At 37.0% G+C, this 20,030-nt stretch overlaps 1 protein-coding gene across 1 annotated transcript; it reads left to right on the top strand.

Moving 5' to 3' along the window:
• The first annotated feature begins 409 nt into the window (after positions 1 to 409).
• rhocb (ras homolog family member Cb) lies at positions 410 to 15,804 on the top strand. The gene is made up of 5 exons (XM_052604215.1): positions 410 to 578; positions 12,503 to 12,660; positions 13,233 to 13,353; positions 13,868 to 13,998; positions 15,162 to 15,804. Exons 2-5 carry the CDS (start codon positions 12,505 to 12,507, stop codon positions 15,333 to 15,335), a joined length of 582 nt encoding a protein of 193 aa, XP_052460175.1. The 5' UTR covers positions 410 to 578; positions 12,503 to 12,504; the 3' UTR covers positions 15,336 to 15,804.
• The last annotated feature ends 4,226 nt before the right edge of the window (positions 15,805 to 20,030 follow it).

Genomic DNA, 20,030 nt, shown 5'->3' with positions numbered 1-20,030 from the left:
TAAGTCTATTTACGTCTATTTACTGGAACTGTTAACTGATTCAAAGTCACTGATGAAAAATCCCACTCATTTGCGCGAATCGGTTCTTTGGGAAAGTTCGATTCAAATAAACAGCTTGTGCGAATCGGACCTTCTGAAATAAGCTCGGTTCATTGAGTCGGTGAGTCATTTGAGAAACACTTGGACTGATTCGTCACTGAATCATTCAGACAGGTTTTGGTTCAATCGCCTTGTAACAAAATCCGACTCAGACCATATAGCGCTGCATATGGTGCATTTGGAATTAAATCCACTGGTCCTGCTGGCACTGCGCCCACACCTCAACCCCCTACCGCCGCTCGCAGCATTGGCAATGATGTCATTCTATTTTAACGGCTGGGGGCGCGGCTGCAATCGGCAGCTCCGCCCTTGGAGCGAAGAGCGATCGGGCATCGAGAGTTCCAGCCGCCTGTGTCCGTGGTCTGTGGGAGGATCTAACGGCAGCGCTCCGCTCCTCCACGGCCAGCCAAACACTTGAACACACACTGCGCCACGCAAAAACGAAACCTTCAGCTCTGAAACTTCAGTTTGATAAGAAGGTAAGAGTTTAGTTTGAAAGCAGTGAGGATTATTATTAGTTCTGATTAGCTCGTGGATAAAGCGAGAGCCCTTTCACGGCTTGACACTTCTGCAGGGAGAAAATAAGTAGGTGTTGGCTTCAGTAAACCGTCTTTAATGAATCTCAACAACTTAACGTGTTTCTTAAAAATCCTGGAAAACATACGCACCAACATATCTGATTGTGATCTTTTAGGACACAAATGCGTCGCCGAAGTTGTGGTGTGTTTCGCGGCGGTCACCACCTGTTTTCATGCGCAGCTCGTTCTTGCAGTGTTTGTTTTTGACCACAGCACTGGATTCAGAAGGATTTGGCTTGGGAGTGTGAGGCAACACCCCTGTTGAAAACCTCACATCGTTGTGTTTAGGTCCATAAGGTCGTAGTTCAGTTTAGAAACGCAAACATTACACTGTAACACGCTCATAAAGGCACAAAGATTAGCATTCATTCAAGAAACTTAAAGATGAAAGACCGCGCCTCGAAATAGAACAACTATAACTTTCGTGCGTGTTCATGTTACACATTTGTGCGCTGAAGCGCGTTCATGTCAAACTCTTTTTTTTGTTTCTTTTTTTAATTTTAGAACAATGACGTGATTGTCATTTATTTTTACAAGAATATGTTAAATGGGCACTTACGTTTTTATTAATTGATTAATTTTATTAATTTAAAAAGTTTTACACATTACTTTTAAGTAATATGATTAAAATATATACTCACGTGAGATGAAAGCTTAAGGCTTCGAACGAAAAAAAAAAAGATGATTTATTCGACACGGAGCAAGTCGCCTCCAGAACGCCGCCATGTCGACGTCACATGACACGAATGTCCATTATATGGATGTTGGTGATATGACATGTAAACGAAAAGAAACTAAACCAAAGATAAACAAAATGGCTTAGGAAATTTTTGAGGAAAGGACATTTTAGTAATTATTTGAAATTATTGTTTCTGTTGTAAGATAATGAATTAGTAAAATTATTAAAAAATATATTTAAAAAATAAAATGTAATTTTAAATTATTAATAAATAAAATTAATTATATTTACACTATTTGAAAACAATTAAAAACTGAGTAATAATTACTTTAGTACTGTATTCTTGATGTTTACACCACTTAAAATATATCAAGTTAATTTTTTTTTTTTTTTTTTTTTTTTTTTTTTTTTTTTTAGAAAACAGAATCAATGATTTTGAAAAAAAAATGTGCAACCAGCACAAATATAAACAACTTTCTGTAATCCAGGATTTCCTTGTTTGTCATTGACCCTGGTGTGTTTTGGACAGAAACAACTGGTCATGGTCTGTTTTGTAGGGTATTGAAAGTTAAATCTTCATTTAAAAACTTGTTAGACAGGAATGATTCAGTTGTTTGTGTTTAAAGCAGTGACTCCCTCATTTTGTTTGGGAAGGAAGAGTCCACACTTCAGCAGGAATTTCCAAGCTATTCTCTCTGAAAAAAAAACACCACCACGTTAAGACAACATTTGCTTCTCCAGGTCTCATGACTGTGGCATAAAACATATTGAGCTGCCTACCTAGACCGATTTTTTTGTGTGCCTACTGAGGACTGTAATGTGCACTGAATACAGTACTTATCTATTTACCATTTTTTAATCTGATGAGTTTGACTGTGATAAACTGACGCAAAAGAGGATCGAAGGGTTGGGAAAACACTAGTCTCTCTTGAGCAGAATCTCTAAGTAAACCAGTCATCCTAGGGAGGCTGCGTCTGCTGTGCCACCTCAGCATTGCCAACAGGTGTGGGCCTGCTGCCACACTACTCTCTGAGAAGTGCAGGTCGATATCTGGGTCATTATTCAGCTCACTGTCCAAAACATCAAAGTGAGGCGCACCGGTTTGATTTCGGAAGCAGCCTTCAGTGCTTTAGTCGGCACCACAAATAACATTAGTAATGCAAACACTGCACATGCTAAATAACTGCAAGATAATCAAAACAGAACTGACATTTTATCCGAAAATGAATTATCAAATGTGTAAACTGGGAGGTTTGTTTGTTTACATTTATTTTTACATAAGCAAAATGTTTAAAGGGTGGCTTCCTGCTTGTTAATAATCAGGTAAATGTCCTTGAGGGGCATCTGTCTGCTGTTGTGTCATCTGGGCTGTTTTCTGCTCCTGTGATATCAGGCATTTGTAAAGTAGAGGAGCTATTTTAAGTTAGAAGTGTGAGGTCTGTCATGCCCTCAGGGGCCAGAGGTAATGGTAAAAGTGTCAAAAGTATGGGGCCTATAGCTATGTAATGCAAAAGTTGCAGCACAGTTGCATTTTGATCAACCTGAATTCAAATACCGGCTCATGGTTCTTTTGCATCATGTCCCCCTTTGGATTCCTTGCTATGTCTCTTTAACCACCAAGGGGTCGTTGAACTAGGGTTGGAAACCCTAGATCAAACAGAGGTCAGCATTAATACAGCTAGATTCCCATGTTTCATTCTTCTGGAAAAGGAAAGCAGATTCTTTATGCCGGAAATAAGAGTATATATATATTTATATATATATATATTTTTTTTTTTACACTACACCACTCACTGTAAAAACGTAGAGAAGCGGACTTGTCCAAACTAGTAGCTGCTACATTTTGCTCACTTTCTGACTGCTTAAATATCAGTTTGTAGTGTACATTGTCACCGTTTTTGAGTGATTGCCCATGGAAAGCTGTTTTCAGGTCAGTGTTAGCCCTCTGGGCTACAGTCCATTTTCTCTCTGATGGTGACCTGATCATGTGAGAAAGAGTGGAAAAAAGGGTAGTGGAGGAGGAAGAGAGGACGGTCTTTAATTAGGACACCCTCTTTTTCTCCTCTCCAACTCCCCCTCTCTCTAGGAACAAGAACAAACATTCAAGTAGGTCAGACCCTTCTGCTTTTTCTGTTTCTGTTGGAGAAATCTTTCCATTCTGTTTTGCTATGCTGAGGCTTTTGTCTTTTCTTCTTTCTTTGTAAGTTGAAATCAGAGACACACTCACCACCTAGTTATGTGCAGTCATTATTTACAATGATGTGTATTAATTATTGTTTCTATTAAACTTAAGAACTTTATATAAAGTTGAGATATTTGTTTCTGATTTCCGGCCTTGATGTGTGTGATACACTGGAAGTGTTTCCTTTCTCAGTGTAATAACGAAGCCAAACATCAGCGAGCACTCAGGAGACCTTTAAATTGGAGTTTAATCTTCTGTACTCTTCTCTCTACTGTCATGTGGAGAATCCGATCTAAGGAACCGCTGCTGCTCCACAGAAGCATAAGGCATATGTGTGCTTCTGTCTGGCATTTGCTGTTGATTGGCTATCACCCTCGGGGTCAATGATTCACGTAGTAAAAGTGTAGCTGTAGCTATCTGACAGTCTGCATGCCAAGTGTCACCAGGACCTGAGCAAGTGGTTTGTAAAATACCTCATCTGGTTTTCCACACAAACAAACACACTTTTTTCACATCTAACACAGGTGATAAGACATGACACTGCACAAAATAACAGCACTGCTATACACACAGTGACAGGTGCAGGGTAATTAGGGATTGTTGCAGCTGGTGTTAAGTAATAATTGATTATTGTGGCTGAAGATAGACTAAATATTGATTTGTTCACTTACAAATTCATTTTACATGGTGTATGTAAAAAGTCATATGATCATTCTTCAATGTACTATAACCTCCAAGAAACACTTTGTGGGCACTCTCCAGTATAAGGGGCTTTCCCTATCATTAATGCATAGACAGTTTACACTGTGCACGTCCACTGTGCATTGTGGCTCTGATAAGGCCATGAAGCTGATTGTGGCCACTCTAATCAATTCTTGTTTATTTCAGACGCGCCACGCACATTTCTGAAGTGGCTCTCTGTGCTTCTATAAAGATACATGCATATGTCTTCTTTAAATGAATATAGCCAAAATCCATTGCCATGACTAATCGTGAATATCATTTTGCATAATTTTTTTTAATTCCTAAATTAAAAAACAAAGTTTTGCGCAAATCTGTAATGCAAATGCGGCTAGTGTTTATTTTGTTGTGTTTGGGTGTGTTGCGATTGCTGAAGATTGACATTCTCTGCCTGGTGGAAATTTCTTTGCAGAATCATGGGTAATGTAGTTTTTCACCAGGAAATCCACTATTAAATGCCATTAATAAAAAATAAGTTGAAACAGTGCAGGCTGATGGCTTCAAAAAAAGTGTACAACATTGATAGACAACTTTGTAGCTCACAGTAGGTCTGTCTTTAATGGTTTATAAGTTATTAAAAAAAGTTTAGAGTTATCTTCACAATGTTTTGTGTGGCGGGTGTGCAGTTTCCCACACATCGAATCATAAACTCAGGTTTAATCTCTGTTATCTTTTTATGCTACAGAGACTTCGTACCCTTAGTTTCCAAGACTTTTGTTTGCCAGGCAAAATGCATGCATTAAAAGCACAACCAATGACAAACACCGCCGAAGAACTGCACTTTTTGGGGATATTTTTAAATGAATGGCTTTCTTCGTTATGAGAAATTATTTTAACAAAAAAAAAAAAAAAAATTTAATTAGAGAATATTTTTTCTGTTAAATGTTGACCACAAATGAAACAGTTCTCAAGTTAAGGTCTCTAGTTAAGCTGAAACATTCTTAACCTGCCCAGTGATGATGATAATAATAAAAATAGAGTTTTCTTTTTGTGTGAACTGTCCCTGCCTGACACTTCCATATTCTCCAGTCTTGCTGTGTGTTCAGTGTCATTGGCACACAGTGGTGTACAGTTACACTACGTGTTTACGCAGGTGTTATCACTAATAGACTTTTAGGTTTTCAGAAGCTTCTTTATGTGATTTCAGCTTTTAGGTTATGAAGGTAAAAAATAATGACAAACTGAAGGATCTTTTTTTTTTTTTTTTTTTTTAAGATATTCTCCCATGGAACTTTGCTGCAATGTTTAAATAAGCTTGATTCATACCATCACCTACTAGAAAAACACAGCAAGGGATGCTCCTAATCTTAAAGTGGTTTGGTGGTTCAATCAAAAAGAAAGGGGAGTTAGACAAAGATAAGAAAAGTGTAGTTGGTGAGTTTTGGTTTGAGGTTGAGCCCCTCACAGGATCATTGAGGACACAAATCAGGAAATACTTTCCAAAGTCCTGGTTAAATTCGGTTTTGCCTGCATTTTAATTTGTGTGTGTGTGTGTTTTAAATATAAAACCGTATTGTGATACAGTGGCAAAAGAATAAGTGTGTGCTCCACTGTGTTTGTGTGAGGTGTCTCAGTCTTAAAGTCCCAGTGGACCCCCCTGAAGGTCTCTACAGGTCATTAATTGTGAGATTAGCTGTGAATTAATGGCAGAGCTTCACCTTATTAAATAAATACTTATAGCCCATTAAATATTTCTAATGTGCTCCAGTGGGTTTGAGTATATTGAAGCTCCAGTCAGATCTCCTAGATGGAGAGATTTATCTTCTTTACCTGTTCATACTTGTACTGAGTTAAATTCCCTCGGATGCATACAGAGCAGTGAGATTCCTGCTGAAAATAATGTGGCCAGTTGTTACATCAAGGTTCATGGAACTTTGTTCATTGTGCATTGGTCTCAGAGCTTAGAACATCAATTTCTGATCAAAATGTATTCGATGCACGATTAGTCGATTATGACTAGTTTTACTAATTAGTTTCTTTGTGTATGACTAGTGGTGTGTATGACTAGATTAATATAACTAGTTACTAATTAGTTTCTTGGTGTGTGTGTGTTTTTATATATATATATATATATATATATATATATATAATGTATGTATGTTTTTGTGTGTGTGTGTGTGTGTAGTATTAGTGTTACAGTTTTAACAAAGCACATGAGGAAAAAATAGTCCCTCAATAACTTGTAAATAGGAGACATGCATTCTGTGCAGTTGTACTCTGTCCATCTGTTTTTGAATGCAAAAATAGATCCTAAACTCACGCTATTGGGATCAGTTAAACCCAGAACCAGCCTAAAGTCTCATTCACACTGAGGATATGTGACTGTAGTTACTTAGTTTTACTAATCAGTTTAATTCTGTGAGAACAGAAGTCCAGACCACAGCTAAAGTGATAATGACACAGAGGAATGATAACATTGGAATCGCTTTAGGAACAACGTTTTCTAGCTGAACATGATAGAAACATTGGCAGCCAATCAGAATCCACCCCACTTTAAGAATCTTGAGGATTTAAAGCAGCAGTTACATCAAAACTGCAGCATTTGCTTATAATAAACAATGTTTTCATTTGTTGGTGTGGATGCCAATATAGTTATTGCAGTTATCCTCCTTTGTTAAGGGAGCTTAATTATACAGGTCTCGAGATGCCACAATATACTGGTATTGACTATAGATTTCGCAATAATATCAGTATCGTGAATTCTTTAAACTACAATAATCATGTAGTGAAAATCTCATACTGTAACAGCCCTATTTCCAGGTCAGACTGCTTACCGAACTATTTGATTTCGAAACATCCTTTTGCTTATCCATAGTAAACAGGGTCATTGTGCTAGTTGGTGTGAGCTTTAGGAAGACCAAGTGCTGCAGAGTGATTTTACAACTTGCCTATGAGGCTCAGACACATGTTTCACAGAGCTCTGAGTGCTGCGGCTCCCACTGCAGGCATCATATATTCACATCGTCCTCCAGACACACTCTCGCCTGTGCTCACATCAGCCGTTACTTCCTAAGGACTCACACGAGCATCATTCAGCACCATTTCATTTTTCTCATGTTCCCAACCTGTCTGAGGCCTTTGTGTGAGCGAGATAGAGAGAGAGCGAGAGTTACTCGGTTCAAACGTTACAGTGTCCTCTCAGTGACCAGGCAGACTGACAGATGACTGCAGGCTTTATAGAGCGAGTGCCAGGAGGAGACGCACCCTAGCATACAGTCTGGGCAGTATAGACTTTTTACTATATATCTCTTGATGCCAGTATATTGTTTACTACCCATTTTTATGTACCAGTATTTATTTTCTGTAATTTAATTTTTCTGTAGCTTTTCCACTACCGTTTGAAACTTTGGGGTCAGTAGTCTTGTGGGGGTTTTTTTTTGTTGTTGTTGTTTTTTTTTTTAAGAAATGTGCTGTATTCCAAAAGAATGCATTAAATTGATCAAAAGTAACAGTAAGTAATACGGTCATGCACTGTTAATACGGTCATGCACTGTTAAATATTTCACTGTTATTGTGTTATATCATTATTCATATATTATTAAATACATGATAATATTTAACAATTACTCTTACTGTTTCCTGACTATTTTTGATCAAATAAATGCAGCCTATGATATGCATAAATGACTGACAGTTTTTGATTTTTGACAATGATTGAGTCAAATTTACCAACTCCATTTAAAACTACGCTCCCATTCCTGTGAGACAAAGTGGGAACTAGAAACTATAATGTATTGACACATGGTCTTCAGGAAGCTTAATGGCCAAATTAAAAGCACATTAGAAGTTCTCAGTGTTGCTTAATTTGATATCACCAGCCAAATTGTCACAATTTTATCATGAATATATGCTGGTCTGGCCAGCTTATTACAGATCCTTCACTACACAGCTCCTGCGGCTCAAGGTCAATTGAAACCATTTAATGTGTCAGTTCGTCCACTGAACACCACGAAACGCTCTCCTGGGCCCTGTTGAGAGAGAGAGAGTGTGTGTGTGTGCGTGTGTGTCATTTCTACAGTGGGTTTAGAGAAAAGAAGGCTGTCATGATGGACTGGACTCGATTATCCCATGTTCCCTTATGGAAATCTTTGAAGCAGAAGGACTAAACCCCCTCCTGAATCCAATTTAAATCTCATTCACTTTCCATATCCAGGTTGTATCGAGATGTTATAGATGCGTATCAATCATAATGAAACTCACTTTCTCATTTTCTTCTAATGAACTCTTGCTGATTCAGCACAGCGCTTGACTCAACTCTGGATGTTAGACTTGTGGAGAACTATTTTCATTATTGACTTGTCTATTCAGTTTAGTTTAATTTAGGTTAACTGAAACAAAGCTGAAATAAAATAAAATCTAAAAAACCTAAATAAAAAATATTGCCTTGATAAACTACCTGAAATAGAATGCATATAAATTGAAGTACTACAATTACTAGAAATGGAGAAAAAAAAAAATTAAGCTAAAGAGAAAATGACAAGCACAAAAGAGAAAGCTAAAGTTAAAATGAAAACTGAATATATAAAAGCTAATACAAATTCTTAATAAATACTATGATCGTATAATAAATAATATTTTTAAAAAATACACTGCTTTGGTTTAACAGTGCTTTACACTGATGTAGCTGTGTGATTTTATGAGGGTTGCAATCTCTTAATTTAACAAATACAGTTTTTTGGGAGCCTGTGTGTGAACAGGAAGGGAGTTTTCAGAACAGGAAGTGAGCTGCTCCTAATCCTGCCACCAGAGGTTGAGGAAATGTTTGCTCATTGTGCCCTCAGAGATGGGGCAGCATTCCCAGAGCAAAGCACTGTGGGAAATTCCCAATATGAAATATCACAGATTTCTGAATCTCCAAACAAAAAATGAACTCATTTAATTTTCAGTGAATTGATATGTAAATTCTGTAGATTTTCGAGTTCTTCTCAACTGTTTCAAAAAGCCAGTGGTGTTCCAGAGTGGGCAGACCTGGGTGTGTTTGAAGGGCTTGGGATAATGGCAGTGAGATGAATGCGTGTGGATGTGAGAAACCAGGCTGCTGTCACCAAGAACGCATTTCTCTCTCCAGGGACATATATTCAAGAATAGCACTGACCTGTTTTGGTTCTATTCTTTCTCTCAGAACACATCCTCTGAATTTTTTTTTTTTTTTTTTTTTTTTTTTTTTGGAAGTTCAGTGTCTGGGGTCAGCTGACAACTTCCTGTGACCATCCATTCCAAATGCCTCATTATGAAGCTGCACAGTCATGACTAGTTTGAAACTACAGTAATAAAATGTTGAGCCATTCGTTAATTTGTGTATCCCTTCACACACACTGAAGTAAATACTAAAAGTATTTTAAAGGTACATTTACTACAGGTCAAAAGTTTGGTAATATCTTTTGAAATACATGCTCACCAAGCAGGAATTTATTTGATCAAAAATACAGTTATCAGTAAAATTGTGAAGTATTATTGCAATTTAAAATAACTTTTCTATTTTAATACATTTTTAAATTAAAGGTACAGGTTGTAGGACCTGACGCTAGAGAGCGCACTACCAAAACAATAACAATCGCATTGTTTGATGATGCTAAGGAGGAGCATGGAATGATGGGATTTGTTGTCTTCTACCCAACCGCTGACGGCCATCAATCAGACGATATGAAAACGATTACCACTTGTTCAACAAATATATACACTCGTGTACATTCAAACACAATAATTGGGAATACACATCAAATGCGAGTTCAACGATTTGCACGAGTAGATTACATACAAAGTCAATGCAAAGACGCGATAAGACTATGGATCAGACGCGTCCTCGCGCGGGTCTAGAGATGCGATGCCCCGCGTTTGGCATGTATGCCCCATAATACTAATCTTGTTGTTTGTTATAATAGCATATGTTTTCTTTAAAGATACGAATAAAAACAACTCTCCTGTCGAGTAAAACACAAACGAGATCGTCATCTCTTTCTAGTTGAAGTTTGTCGCGAAGCTCTCTCCATCTAGAAAATGCAACACCGATAGTAATCCTCGCTCTTTCTCTCTTCTTGTCCCAAACTCTTCTCGGGTCATTTGGTTGGCCCGTACTCTAACGTTTACAGGAGCTGTCCTTGTCGACAGAACCAGCGGCAGACGGTAAACAGTAATTATGTTCCATAAATAAGTAACACAATTCACCAAAAAACGTGCAAGAAAAGGTAAATAAGGAACTACTTGAAACAAGCTAGTGGTTTGCTGGACACTAGACACTACTTCCGCGTTTACCCACGACACTATTGTCATGTGGTTTCTACGTCGTTAAAGGCGGTAATGAAGGGTAACTAACGTCATTGACAGGCGACTGCTCTGCCTGTGTCCCTGTTTAGAATAGGAATTTTCTCATGATTTACAAGTAGTTGAAAACATTAGAGATATTGTTAGTAATCAGCTGGACAAAATATATAACACACTAGCCTAGTGGTTTTTGGATATTTTACTGCAAATATCTTACAAATTGTACCTTTAAATGTATTCCTTTAATGGCAAAGCAAAATTTTCAACAGCCATAAGTCCAGATTTTAGTTATGTGTAATTTCAGATTCTATTTTTTAGATTCTAGTATTATAGTATACTATAGTAGTTCAGTACCCCCCCCCCTCCCCCCCTTCGGTTTATGCGCATGCCTTAAATTTAAACATAATAAGATTACATGCGGTAAACAGCATACCCCTTTATAAACTGTATTTTTATTAAACCAGGGCCTGTCAAAACAGCATACCCCTGTATAAACTATTTTTAATTAAAATTGACAGACTCCGTCCGCTATAAAACTCAACTTCCGGTATGCTATTCTGACATAGTATTAAAATCAGTTAGGTTGCTTAATATTATTATTTTATATATTTTTTTTTTTTGTGGAAACTGATACATTTGTTCAGGATTATTTGATTTATAGACAATTAAAAAGAACAGCATTTATTTGAAATAAAGTTGTTGAGTTTGAATAGAAGTATTATTTCCTTTCAAAAGATTATTTTTACTGAACCCAAACTTTAGAGCAGTAGTTTATGCTAATACCACAGTACTTTGATCTGTGGTACATTGTACCTAAAAGTAATTCAACGAATACCATAGTATTGGTATTGATTGGTATTGACACTATGATTTAAGTCCAAACTATTTTTTATTTTTATTTTTTTTTTTTTTTGAGCTTGTTGGCCTGCTGGTGTGCTTGTGGTGGTAAATGCCAACTTTTGTTTTAAATGTGGTAGTATAAATTTCTGTATACCTATGTGCTACGTCTGACATGTTCTGAATTTGTCTCAGTCTGCTGTTACTCACAGAAGCCAAAATCATGTAGCCCCGTTCACTGGGCTACTGTATGGCAGCAATGCTGCCCTATACGTGTGTGTCCTGCTTAAATGCGGGCAGCTGGTTGGATTGGCAATATTTAAAGTAAATTGTGTGGCTTTTAGTATGTTCTTTAGCTTTCACATTTTTTGGACCATTGTGTCCTTATTTTTTTCTCCAGATTGTGGGAAAGGGAGGAAAAGGGTGGGGCAGGAAAGTCTCCCTCTCTCTCTTACTGTATTTTTCCATGTTTTTCATGCTCTGGCCTTGTTTCTGTCTGTGTGGATGCAAAAAGTCCAGAAGCTCCAAATAAGGCCTAGAACAAAATGTGCTCATTTCATTCCGGTGTGATATTCATTTTGTGGGTCAGCTAGGTCCTTGATCAGCATTTTGGCCTCCTGATTCTGCATAAATGGACGATTGATCTTGGAACAGATTGTGCTACACTCTATTGTGTTGTGTATTACACTACAAGGGTTCATTCATGTGAAACTGTTGTGACACTTATGATGATGTATTTTGTGGCTCTCTGGAACAAATATATTTTATTAATGTTTGTATGGAATCACTGCTAATCTGGATATTTTCCCACCGTCCATGACCTTGTTTTTTTTTTTTCTATGGTTTTGTAATGGACTATCTTTCTTGGCTAATATTTATTTATTTAGTAATAAATACAGTTTAAGCTGATCTAAACAATTCCATTCATTCATGTAAACTAATATTTACAATTAAAGCTTATATACAATTTTATTACATTAGTTGTGTATTTGTTAAAATGCTATGTAGTAAGTGACAGTCTACTTCCAGTGAGTCATTTACATCAAAATACAAAATATCCATAAAAGTATGATATTTTTTTTAACCACTTTTTATGGTAAAATCTCTTCCTCTCTCTTTCTGTAGTGATGGCTGCTATCCGTAAGAAACTGGTGATTGTGGGAGATGGAGCCTGTGGGAAAACCTGCTTGCTGATTGTGTTCAGTAAAGACCAGTTCCCCGAGGTCTACGTGCCTACTGTGTTTGAAAACTACATCGCTGATATAGAGGTGGACAGCAAACAGGTCAGTTTTCCTGAAATAGCCCTGTACACAGTGCTTCTTCTTCGTTTTGTGGACAGAAGCACTGAGAATGGGCCACTTGTATGTTTGTTTGATTGAGGGAATAGGGTGTTTCTGCAGCCCGTCATATTTTTAGCCCAAATTCGTGGTCGACCTGAACAGACATGCTATAGATGTATTGTGAGAAAAGTTAAATCAGCGTACACACAATATTGAAATGAATACTGGAAAGAATGTTTAGATTCGGGATAGATATGATTTCAGAACCTTTGATAAAAAAAAAATAAAAAAAGGAAAATGCATTTTATTTTCTTTATGCTCCAGTACTCAAATTTCATCTTCATTTAGTTTATTCACTCAAAAAAATCAAGCCTTTTAACCCTTGAATATTTAGTTTTCTCATCGAAGACCAGTGTGGACTGCAGTTATATTTTTAAATAGCCTCAGGTTTATAAATGGGTTTTATATTTATGGCTACTGATATTAACATGAAGGCCACTCAAAGTCCAGACACACACCTTCAGCTGACAAACAATACTGAAGTCTCTCTCTCTCTCTCTCTCTCTCTCTCTCAGGTGGAGTTGGCTCTATGGGACACAGCTGGTCAGGAAGACTATGATCGGTTGAGGCCATTGTCCTATCCAGACACAGATGTTATTCTGATGTGTTTCTCTATAGACAGTCCAGATAGTTTAGGTACCCAACTACACACATCAAGATTTATTTATTTTATTTTGTTGGGAAGAAATTAACACACTTATTCAACAAGGAGGCATTATTACCCTTTCCATAATTTTTTTTTTTAACTTAAAAATAAAATAAATACATTACCAATTTTAAACATTGGTAATAATAATAAATGTTTCTTGAAAATCAAAAGATATAGTAAAATAGAAAAGTAATTTTAAATGTAAATTAGTTTTATTTCACAGTCAAAATTTTATTTTAACTGTTAAATTATCACATTTAAATAACTAAAACAAAAGATTTTGTCAACAGAAATGTATATTACATTTAAATTAAATTGAGGAAGTGATTAAACTGGTAAAGATTACATCAAGGTAAAATTTAAGAGAATTTATTAAATATAAAGACTCTTCTTTTACTGTATTATTTATAATTGAATGTTACTGAATGAAATTATTTCTAAAAGTATCTAACAATGATGCCAGGTTTCATAACTTTTTTTTTTTTTTCTGGTCTCTTCCAGAAAATATTCCAGAGAAATGGACGCCAGAGGTAAAACATTTCTGTCCCAACGTTCCCATCATCCTCGTGGGCAATAAAAAGGACCTGCGGAATGATGAACACACACGCAGGGAGCTGATTAAGATGAAACAGGTGTGACCGATGTGTTTGTGCATAAACAGGTTTTGCCATAGTAACTTGAAGTAGAGACGCGGCAGAGGCCTTTCGTTGGCCCTTGCCTTAACAAACAGGACACTTCCCGTCTCTGACAGCCACAAAAGAAAATGGAAATGCAGCTGTTTCCTGTGGGGATAAAGCGGCCCTCAGGGATTGCTTCATACTGAAGAGTTTTTGTAAGCGTAAGGCAGAAGCAGTAGTGAAACTTCCATACTAGTCAGAATAATACTTTTAGATATATATGTTCATGTGATTTCAAATAATTTGCTAATGTGAACTTAGTATACAGTTTACACAGTTTCCACTATTATGACCCATCATATTCTCCCAAATTGCTCATCTACTCACAAAGTACTGTGTTAAAAGGAACTCTTTTGGCTAAAGATATTGAAGCACCATTTAAGGGAGCCACCAGTGTCGTTAGTGGCTAGGAATGCTCATTGAGCTCAACCCTTGATTTTATCTCTACAGGAATGTAGCAGATTGTAAACCACATGACATTCCGCATACTACAGTAGTGCAGTATAAAATTGTTATTGTAGTGTATTCTGCTGTTTTATGTTTTAGTTTTAAAAGTAGTATAGAACACCCATAGTGTCAGTTGTACAGTCAGCATATAGTCTGCAGTATGGTGTATTGAACACTGTAAGTAGGACTTGTTTTGTCCTGGATGAGGTCCATGTTTTTTTGGGGGGGTTTATTTTGGATCATTTCATAGCTGTCGATCATTTTGTTGTAACCTACTTCTGCTTTGTAATCAGTATGCAAGTACGTAAAAGTTCAACTTAAATGTTCAAAACATTGGCGGTTTTTAGTTTAACATGATTCATAATCATTTTAATATGCTGATTTGGTGCTCAAAAAACATTTCTTATCAATGTTGAAAACTTATGCTGCTGCATAATATGTTTGTGGTATCGGTGATATATTTTTCAGGATTTATTTGATGAATAGAAAGTTCAAAATTAATTTATTTGACATCAAAATCTTTTGTAAATGTCTTTTAATGTCACTTTTGATCAATTGAATGCGTACTTGCAGGAAAGAAAAAAAAAATCCCTAAACTTTTGAACAGTAGTGAAAGTTTCTTTTTTTTTTTTTTAGAATTCTGCCTCTTATCGTATATGTGTATGTTTCAGGAACCTGTAAAACCAGAGGAGGGCCGTGACATGGCTAACCGGATCAGTGCATTTGGATATTTAGAGTGTTCGGCTAAAACGAAGGACGGAGTGCGGGAGGTGTTTGAGATGGCCACCAGGGCGGCACTGCAGGTCCGCAAGCGCAAGAAGAGAGGCGGCTGCCTGCTGTTATGAGCCACACACTGCGACACACACACACACACACACACACCTCTATTTAGTTTCCAGCTACTGACCCCAGGAAAAGCCTGCACCACCCATCGCGTGCCACATTTCTCACAATCCAGGTGTAGATGACAAAAGATATAAGGGAACCAAAGTGTGTGTACTAATACCTCTCCATCCTGCCATATTTCTCTTATTTTTCTTTTTTTTTTTTCTTTTTCTTTCACCAGCATACCTTCCTTCCTTCTCTGGGAGAAATACTGAATGATTAATTTTGTATTTGTACATAAATCTTCTCTGTCTTTTTCGGTTCTGGTTTACAGTTATTCTATGCCTCTGTATATGATGCTCAGTCATTTAAGTAAAGAAAAAAAAATACATTTATCATTAATTTAAACTGCCAGTCTGTACTCTGAGTGTGTGTGTGTTTTATTTTTATTCTTTATTCAATTATTAAATTGATCTTGGAACTGTCAAACTTTCTTTAAATTTGTCCAATTGGATTGACCCTAGTCAGGATGCCATAATTATTTCACATGAATGATAATGGGGCTGTGAGGAATAGAAGTACAGTCTGATCAATGTGGCTGACTGTCATAAACATTTGTGTTAATTGTTTAGCAGGGGCTTTCTAAAACATTCGGACTAAATGTGATTTCACTATTACACCGAGTATAATTCTGAGTCAAGACTTAATGCTTTCACAGGCTGAAACTGAATTAGCACTAAGTGCTAACTGAATTAGCTCACTCAGGCTATCAATCTGATATGGTGTGTTCGCCATAATGTTTGTGTGAGAAAGAGGAAAAGATTAATCTCTTTTGGCTTCGCCTGTGATACGGTGGCTTACAATATCAGAAGTGTAGTAAACTCAAGGACAATCCATCGACTCCAGATGATACCTGCTAAGAAGAATAAGTATTATGTGTCTATTCTTCCATTTTTCTGAGTACGAGTGGATCTCAAGCTCCTTCTCACATGGAAAAATTTGAGCTATGCTTCATACATTGCTACACTTTTGATAATAGGCATTAGACCTTTAATGCCCATGCAATTTTGCCACAATGTTGCTAATGTGACTAAACATTTAAGAGGAAAGCATAAACTTTTAGAATCATAGTTAGGCACTGTCGTGGCAACACAAAAATCTCTAGGTTAATTATAGGTAGAGATGACCGAGTGAAAAGGTACTTAATTCTGTCCTTGAAAAAAAAAAAAAAATCCTCAGTTTCTCACACTATATTTGGTGTCCAGCAGTATTGAGAGGACAATAGGTCAACAGAAGGCCCTAATCGGTTTAAAATTGGGGTAAGTGTTTATTTTTATTTACTTATTTCACTCAGAAAATGTCTCTACTGACTTGAGAGATACCACAAGATCAGATGTGCTGTGTCTTGGGCTCTCTAAGAAACCCTACATTAAAAAAAAAAAATAGATAGATAGATCCAGGATTCCCATGCTAGCTTCAGAAGGTGCAGAGCAGGTGTGGCTAGTGAAGACGGGCTCGAGTGGGAGGAAATTCTTTGTTAGTAATCGTTTCTCTACTCAGGATGCACATATTGTTGGACAGCGCTCTCCTCAGTTTCCACTAGGGGGTGAAAGAAACAACAGAGATATATTTAAGAAATAACTTTGAAGTGTGATTGAATGCAGCCAAACAAGTTATTTAAAGACTTAAAAACTCTAAAAGAGCTTCATTATGAAAATGGAAAAATCTGTAAAATATTACAGTCAGATGTTTATGTTTGCTGACAACCAGTTTCGAAAAAAAAAAAATGAAGGAAAGAGGATCACATCCTGCCTGCAATGCGGATGTAGACAACATTTGTGAAAATGCCAAAACTTGAAATCTGACACGACTGTTTTTGGCAGAACATCATCAAAAACACATGACTACTCCATGTATTTCCCTTTCCCAAATGAGCACTTCCCAATGTATTTTGAAGGTATTTTGAGTATGGTTAATACCTATCTCACGTCTCTCATCCTGGATGTGAAGCGCAAGCAGACACTTTTCAACCTCCTCTATTCCCTCTACATTGATAAAGGGAAGCCCGGTGTAACCGCCCATTTAAGTCAATAAACCTATAAACATACACAGAAGATACACATCGTTTAGAGGAACAGCATTCTTTGCATTTCATCCATGTGTAAGTAGGAAGTGTACAGTATACCAGCCCCAGGTTTCATCGGTCTGCAGAATGGTGGGGCTTCCCACCATGATGAACAAGGCTTTTGCTCTTGTCACAGCCACATTGAATCTCTGAAGGAAAGATGAACAAGAACAAGTTCAAGACTAAAGTGTGTTCTGGCAAATTGTTAAAGAAAGAGCATATAGTGTTGCATGCAGCTTAATACAGGGTTGCTTGTGCATGCTTGTGTGTGTTTATGTTGTGTTCTCATGTCAGTTGTGGTTAGATACTACCTTCTCATTCTTGAGAAACCCAATATTTAAAGGTTCATCCAAAATGATGTGCTTCTTGCTGCTATGAACAGCCTACACCAGGATCACTTTCCTCTCCTGGCCTTGAAACTGTTCCACGGTACCAGCCTATATAATACACCGAACACACAAAGGGATGCCTATTATTTTGTTTTCACCTATACTACTTTAAGTTTAAAAGGCATACCAGAGTGTTTAGAAGACTGAAACCCAAACTAACTTTTAGATCTTTGATGCACGTAGTTTTGGAGTTCTTTTTCTGTTTTTATGGCCCATTTGATCGTCTCAAACTACAAAATCGAATCCCACAATAAGTAAAGTGATCATACATACCGTCTGAGATTTGAGAGAAGTGTCATGACTATTTTAACTGCTATTATGGGCTGTCCAAGAGCAGTTCAAACCTGTTTCCTGTAGAGGGCGATGATGCCAATATCTCTGGGGGAGATTAGAGAGTCCCATCTTGGACTGGGTAAGGACTCGGAGCAGCATCTTCAGGTAGCCTATATTGTTTTTAATTTCATAGAGGGACTGTTCGACTTCCCAGACACTCCATGGAAAACCAAAAGAAATCCCTGGGGCCAAAAAAAAAAACAGCACATGAATAGGCAAATCTCCTGGAAAGAAATAGCTGCAACCTTTTCAACAGAATAAACATCTGCTTAATAGGTCTCATACTCTTTTGGGAAGGTGCTCCCAGGTGCAGTACTGGTTGGAGCTGATCTCATTTGCACATGCCACCAACTCCCCATCATAGAACAAATCATTAGGAACTTTCAGAATTGATGGATGAAACATGGAGAGAAAGAAAAGATAAAAAAAAAAAAAAAAGATTATTGACACAAATGTCACGCTATAAAGTTACATTATAAATGAATACAGTGAGGTTATGTATTAATACAAAATAAATAAATAAAAATCAATACTTGACATACTTCACTCTTAAACTTCTGAATACAAACTGTCACAAAACATAAAATAAATAATTAGCAAATGTCCAAATGCCAATGTGCATTAAATGTGCAATCTTTTAAATGAAAGCAAAATAGACAAACATTAATATAATAAAAAATATAATGCTACAAACTTTGGCAACTTAAATAATGAAAGCAAACATAAGAACAGCTAGGATTCAACAATGACAATTGTACAACAATGACCTCAAAATTGTTCCTTCCTAGCTTTTCAGGAGGCAAAGTCACTGATGACATCAGGACAGCAGGATTGTATTGTTGTGCCCCCCTTCCTGAAATATGATGATGGAAAATAAACACCTACTATAGGGGTGAAAATAGAACTTTAATCCAATAAAAAAGTTAAAGAATAAATTTTATTATTTAATAATTACAATAGTACCATTCAACATTTACCTATGGCTATAACTTAATTATGACTAATTTATTTCATAGTCTTAAGCATTCAGAAATCATGCAAAAGGAATTTAAGCAGTTTAGTTAGCAATATGAAACAAGCGCAGCTGTTTCTCCAGGAGCGGTAAGAACGGAGGAAATGAAACTTAAAGGGTTAGTTCACCCAAAAATGAAAATTATGTCCTTAATAACTCACCCTTATGCTGTTCCAAACATGTAAGACCTCCTTTTATCTTCGGAACACAGTTTAAGATATTTTAGATTTAGTCCGAGAGCTCTCAGTCCCTCCATTGAAGCTGTGTGTACAGTATACTGTCCATGTCCAGAAAGGTAAGAAAAACATCATCAAAGTAGTCCATGTGAGAACAGAGGGTCCGTTAGAATTTTTTGAAGCATCGAAAATAAATTTTGGTCCAAAAATAGCAAAAACAACGACTTTATTCAGCATTGTCTTCTCTTCCGTGTCTGTGTGAGAGAGAGTTCAAATCAATGCAATCTGGATATCCGGTTCGCGAACGAATCATTCAGTTTACCAAATCGAACTGAATTGTTTTAAACGGTTCGCAACTCTAATACGCATTAATCCACAAATGACTTAAGCTGTTAACTTTTTTAATGTGGCTGACACTCCCTTTAAGTTCAAACAAACCAATATCTCGGAGTAATTCATGTACTCAAACGGTACATTGACTGAACTGCTGTGAAGAGAGAACTGAAGATGAACACCGAGCCGAGCCAGATAACGAACAAAACATTGACTCGTTCACGAGTAAAGAACCGTTTCTGTCAGAAGCGTCCGATTCGTGAACCGAGGAGCTGATGATACTGCGCATGTGTGATTCAGCGTGAAGCAGACTGACACACAGGGCGTCTGAACTGAACTGATTCTGT

The sequence above is a fragment of the Carassius gibelio genome, chromosome A8 (assembly GCF_023724105.1).
Source record: "Carassius gibelio isolate Cgi1373 ecotype wild population from Czech Republic chromosome A8, carGib1.2-hapl.c, whole genome shotgun sequence".
Taxonomy (NCBI): Eukaryota; Metazoa; Chordata; class Actinopteri; order Cypriniformes; family Cyprinidae; genus Carassius; species Carassius gibelio.
Note: the sequence above shows the minus strand (reverse complement) of the source record. Positions and strands in the feature narration are given on the sequence as shown.

Bases quoted from the DNA above. Each gene is read 5' to 3' on its own strand.
- rhocb (XM_052604215.1), top strand. From the start codon at position 12,505: ATGGCTGCTATCCGTAAGAAACTGGTGATTGTGGGAGATGGAGCCTGT. The intron at 13,354-13,867 runs GTACCCAACTAC...GGTCTCTTCCAG, and splicing joins AGACAGTCCAGATAGTTTAG to AAAATATTCCAGAGAAATGG. The intron at 13,999-15,161 runs GTGTGACCGATG...TGTATGTTTCAG, and splicing joins AGCTGATTAAGATGAAACAG to GAACCTGTAAAACCAGAGGA.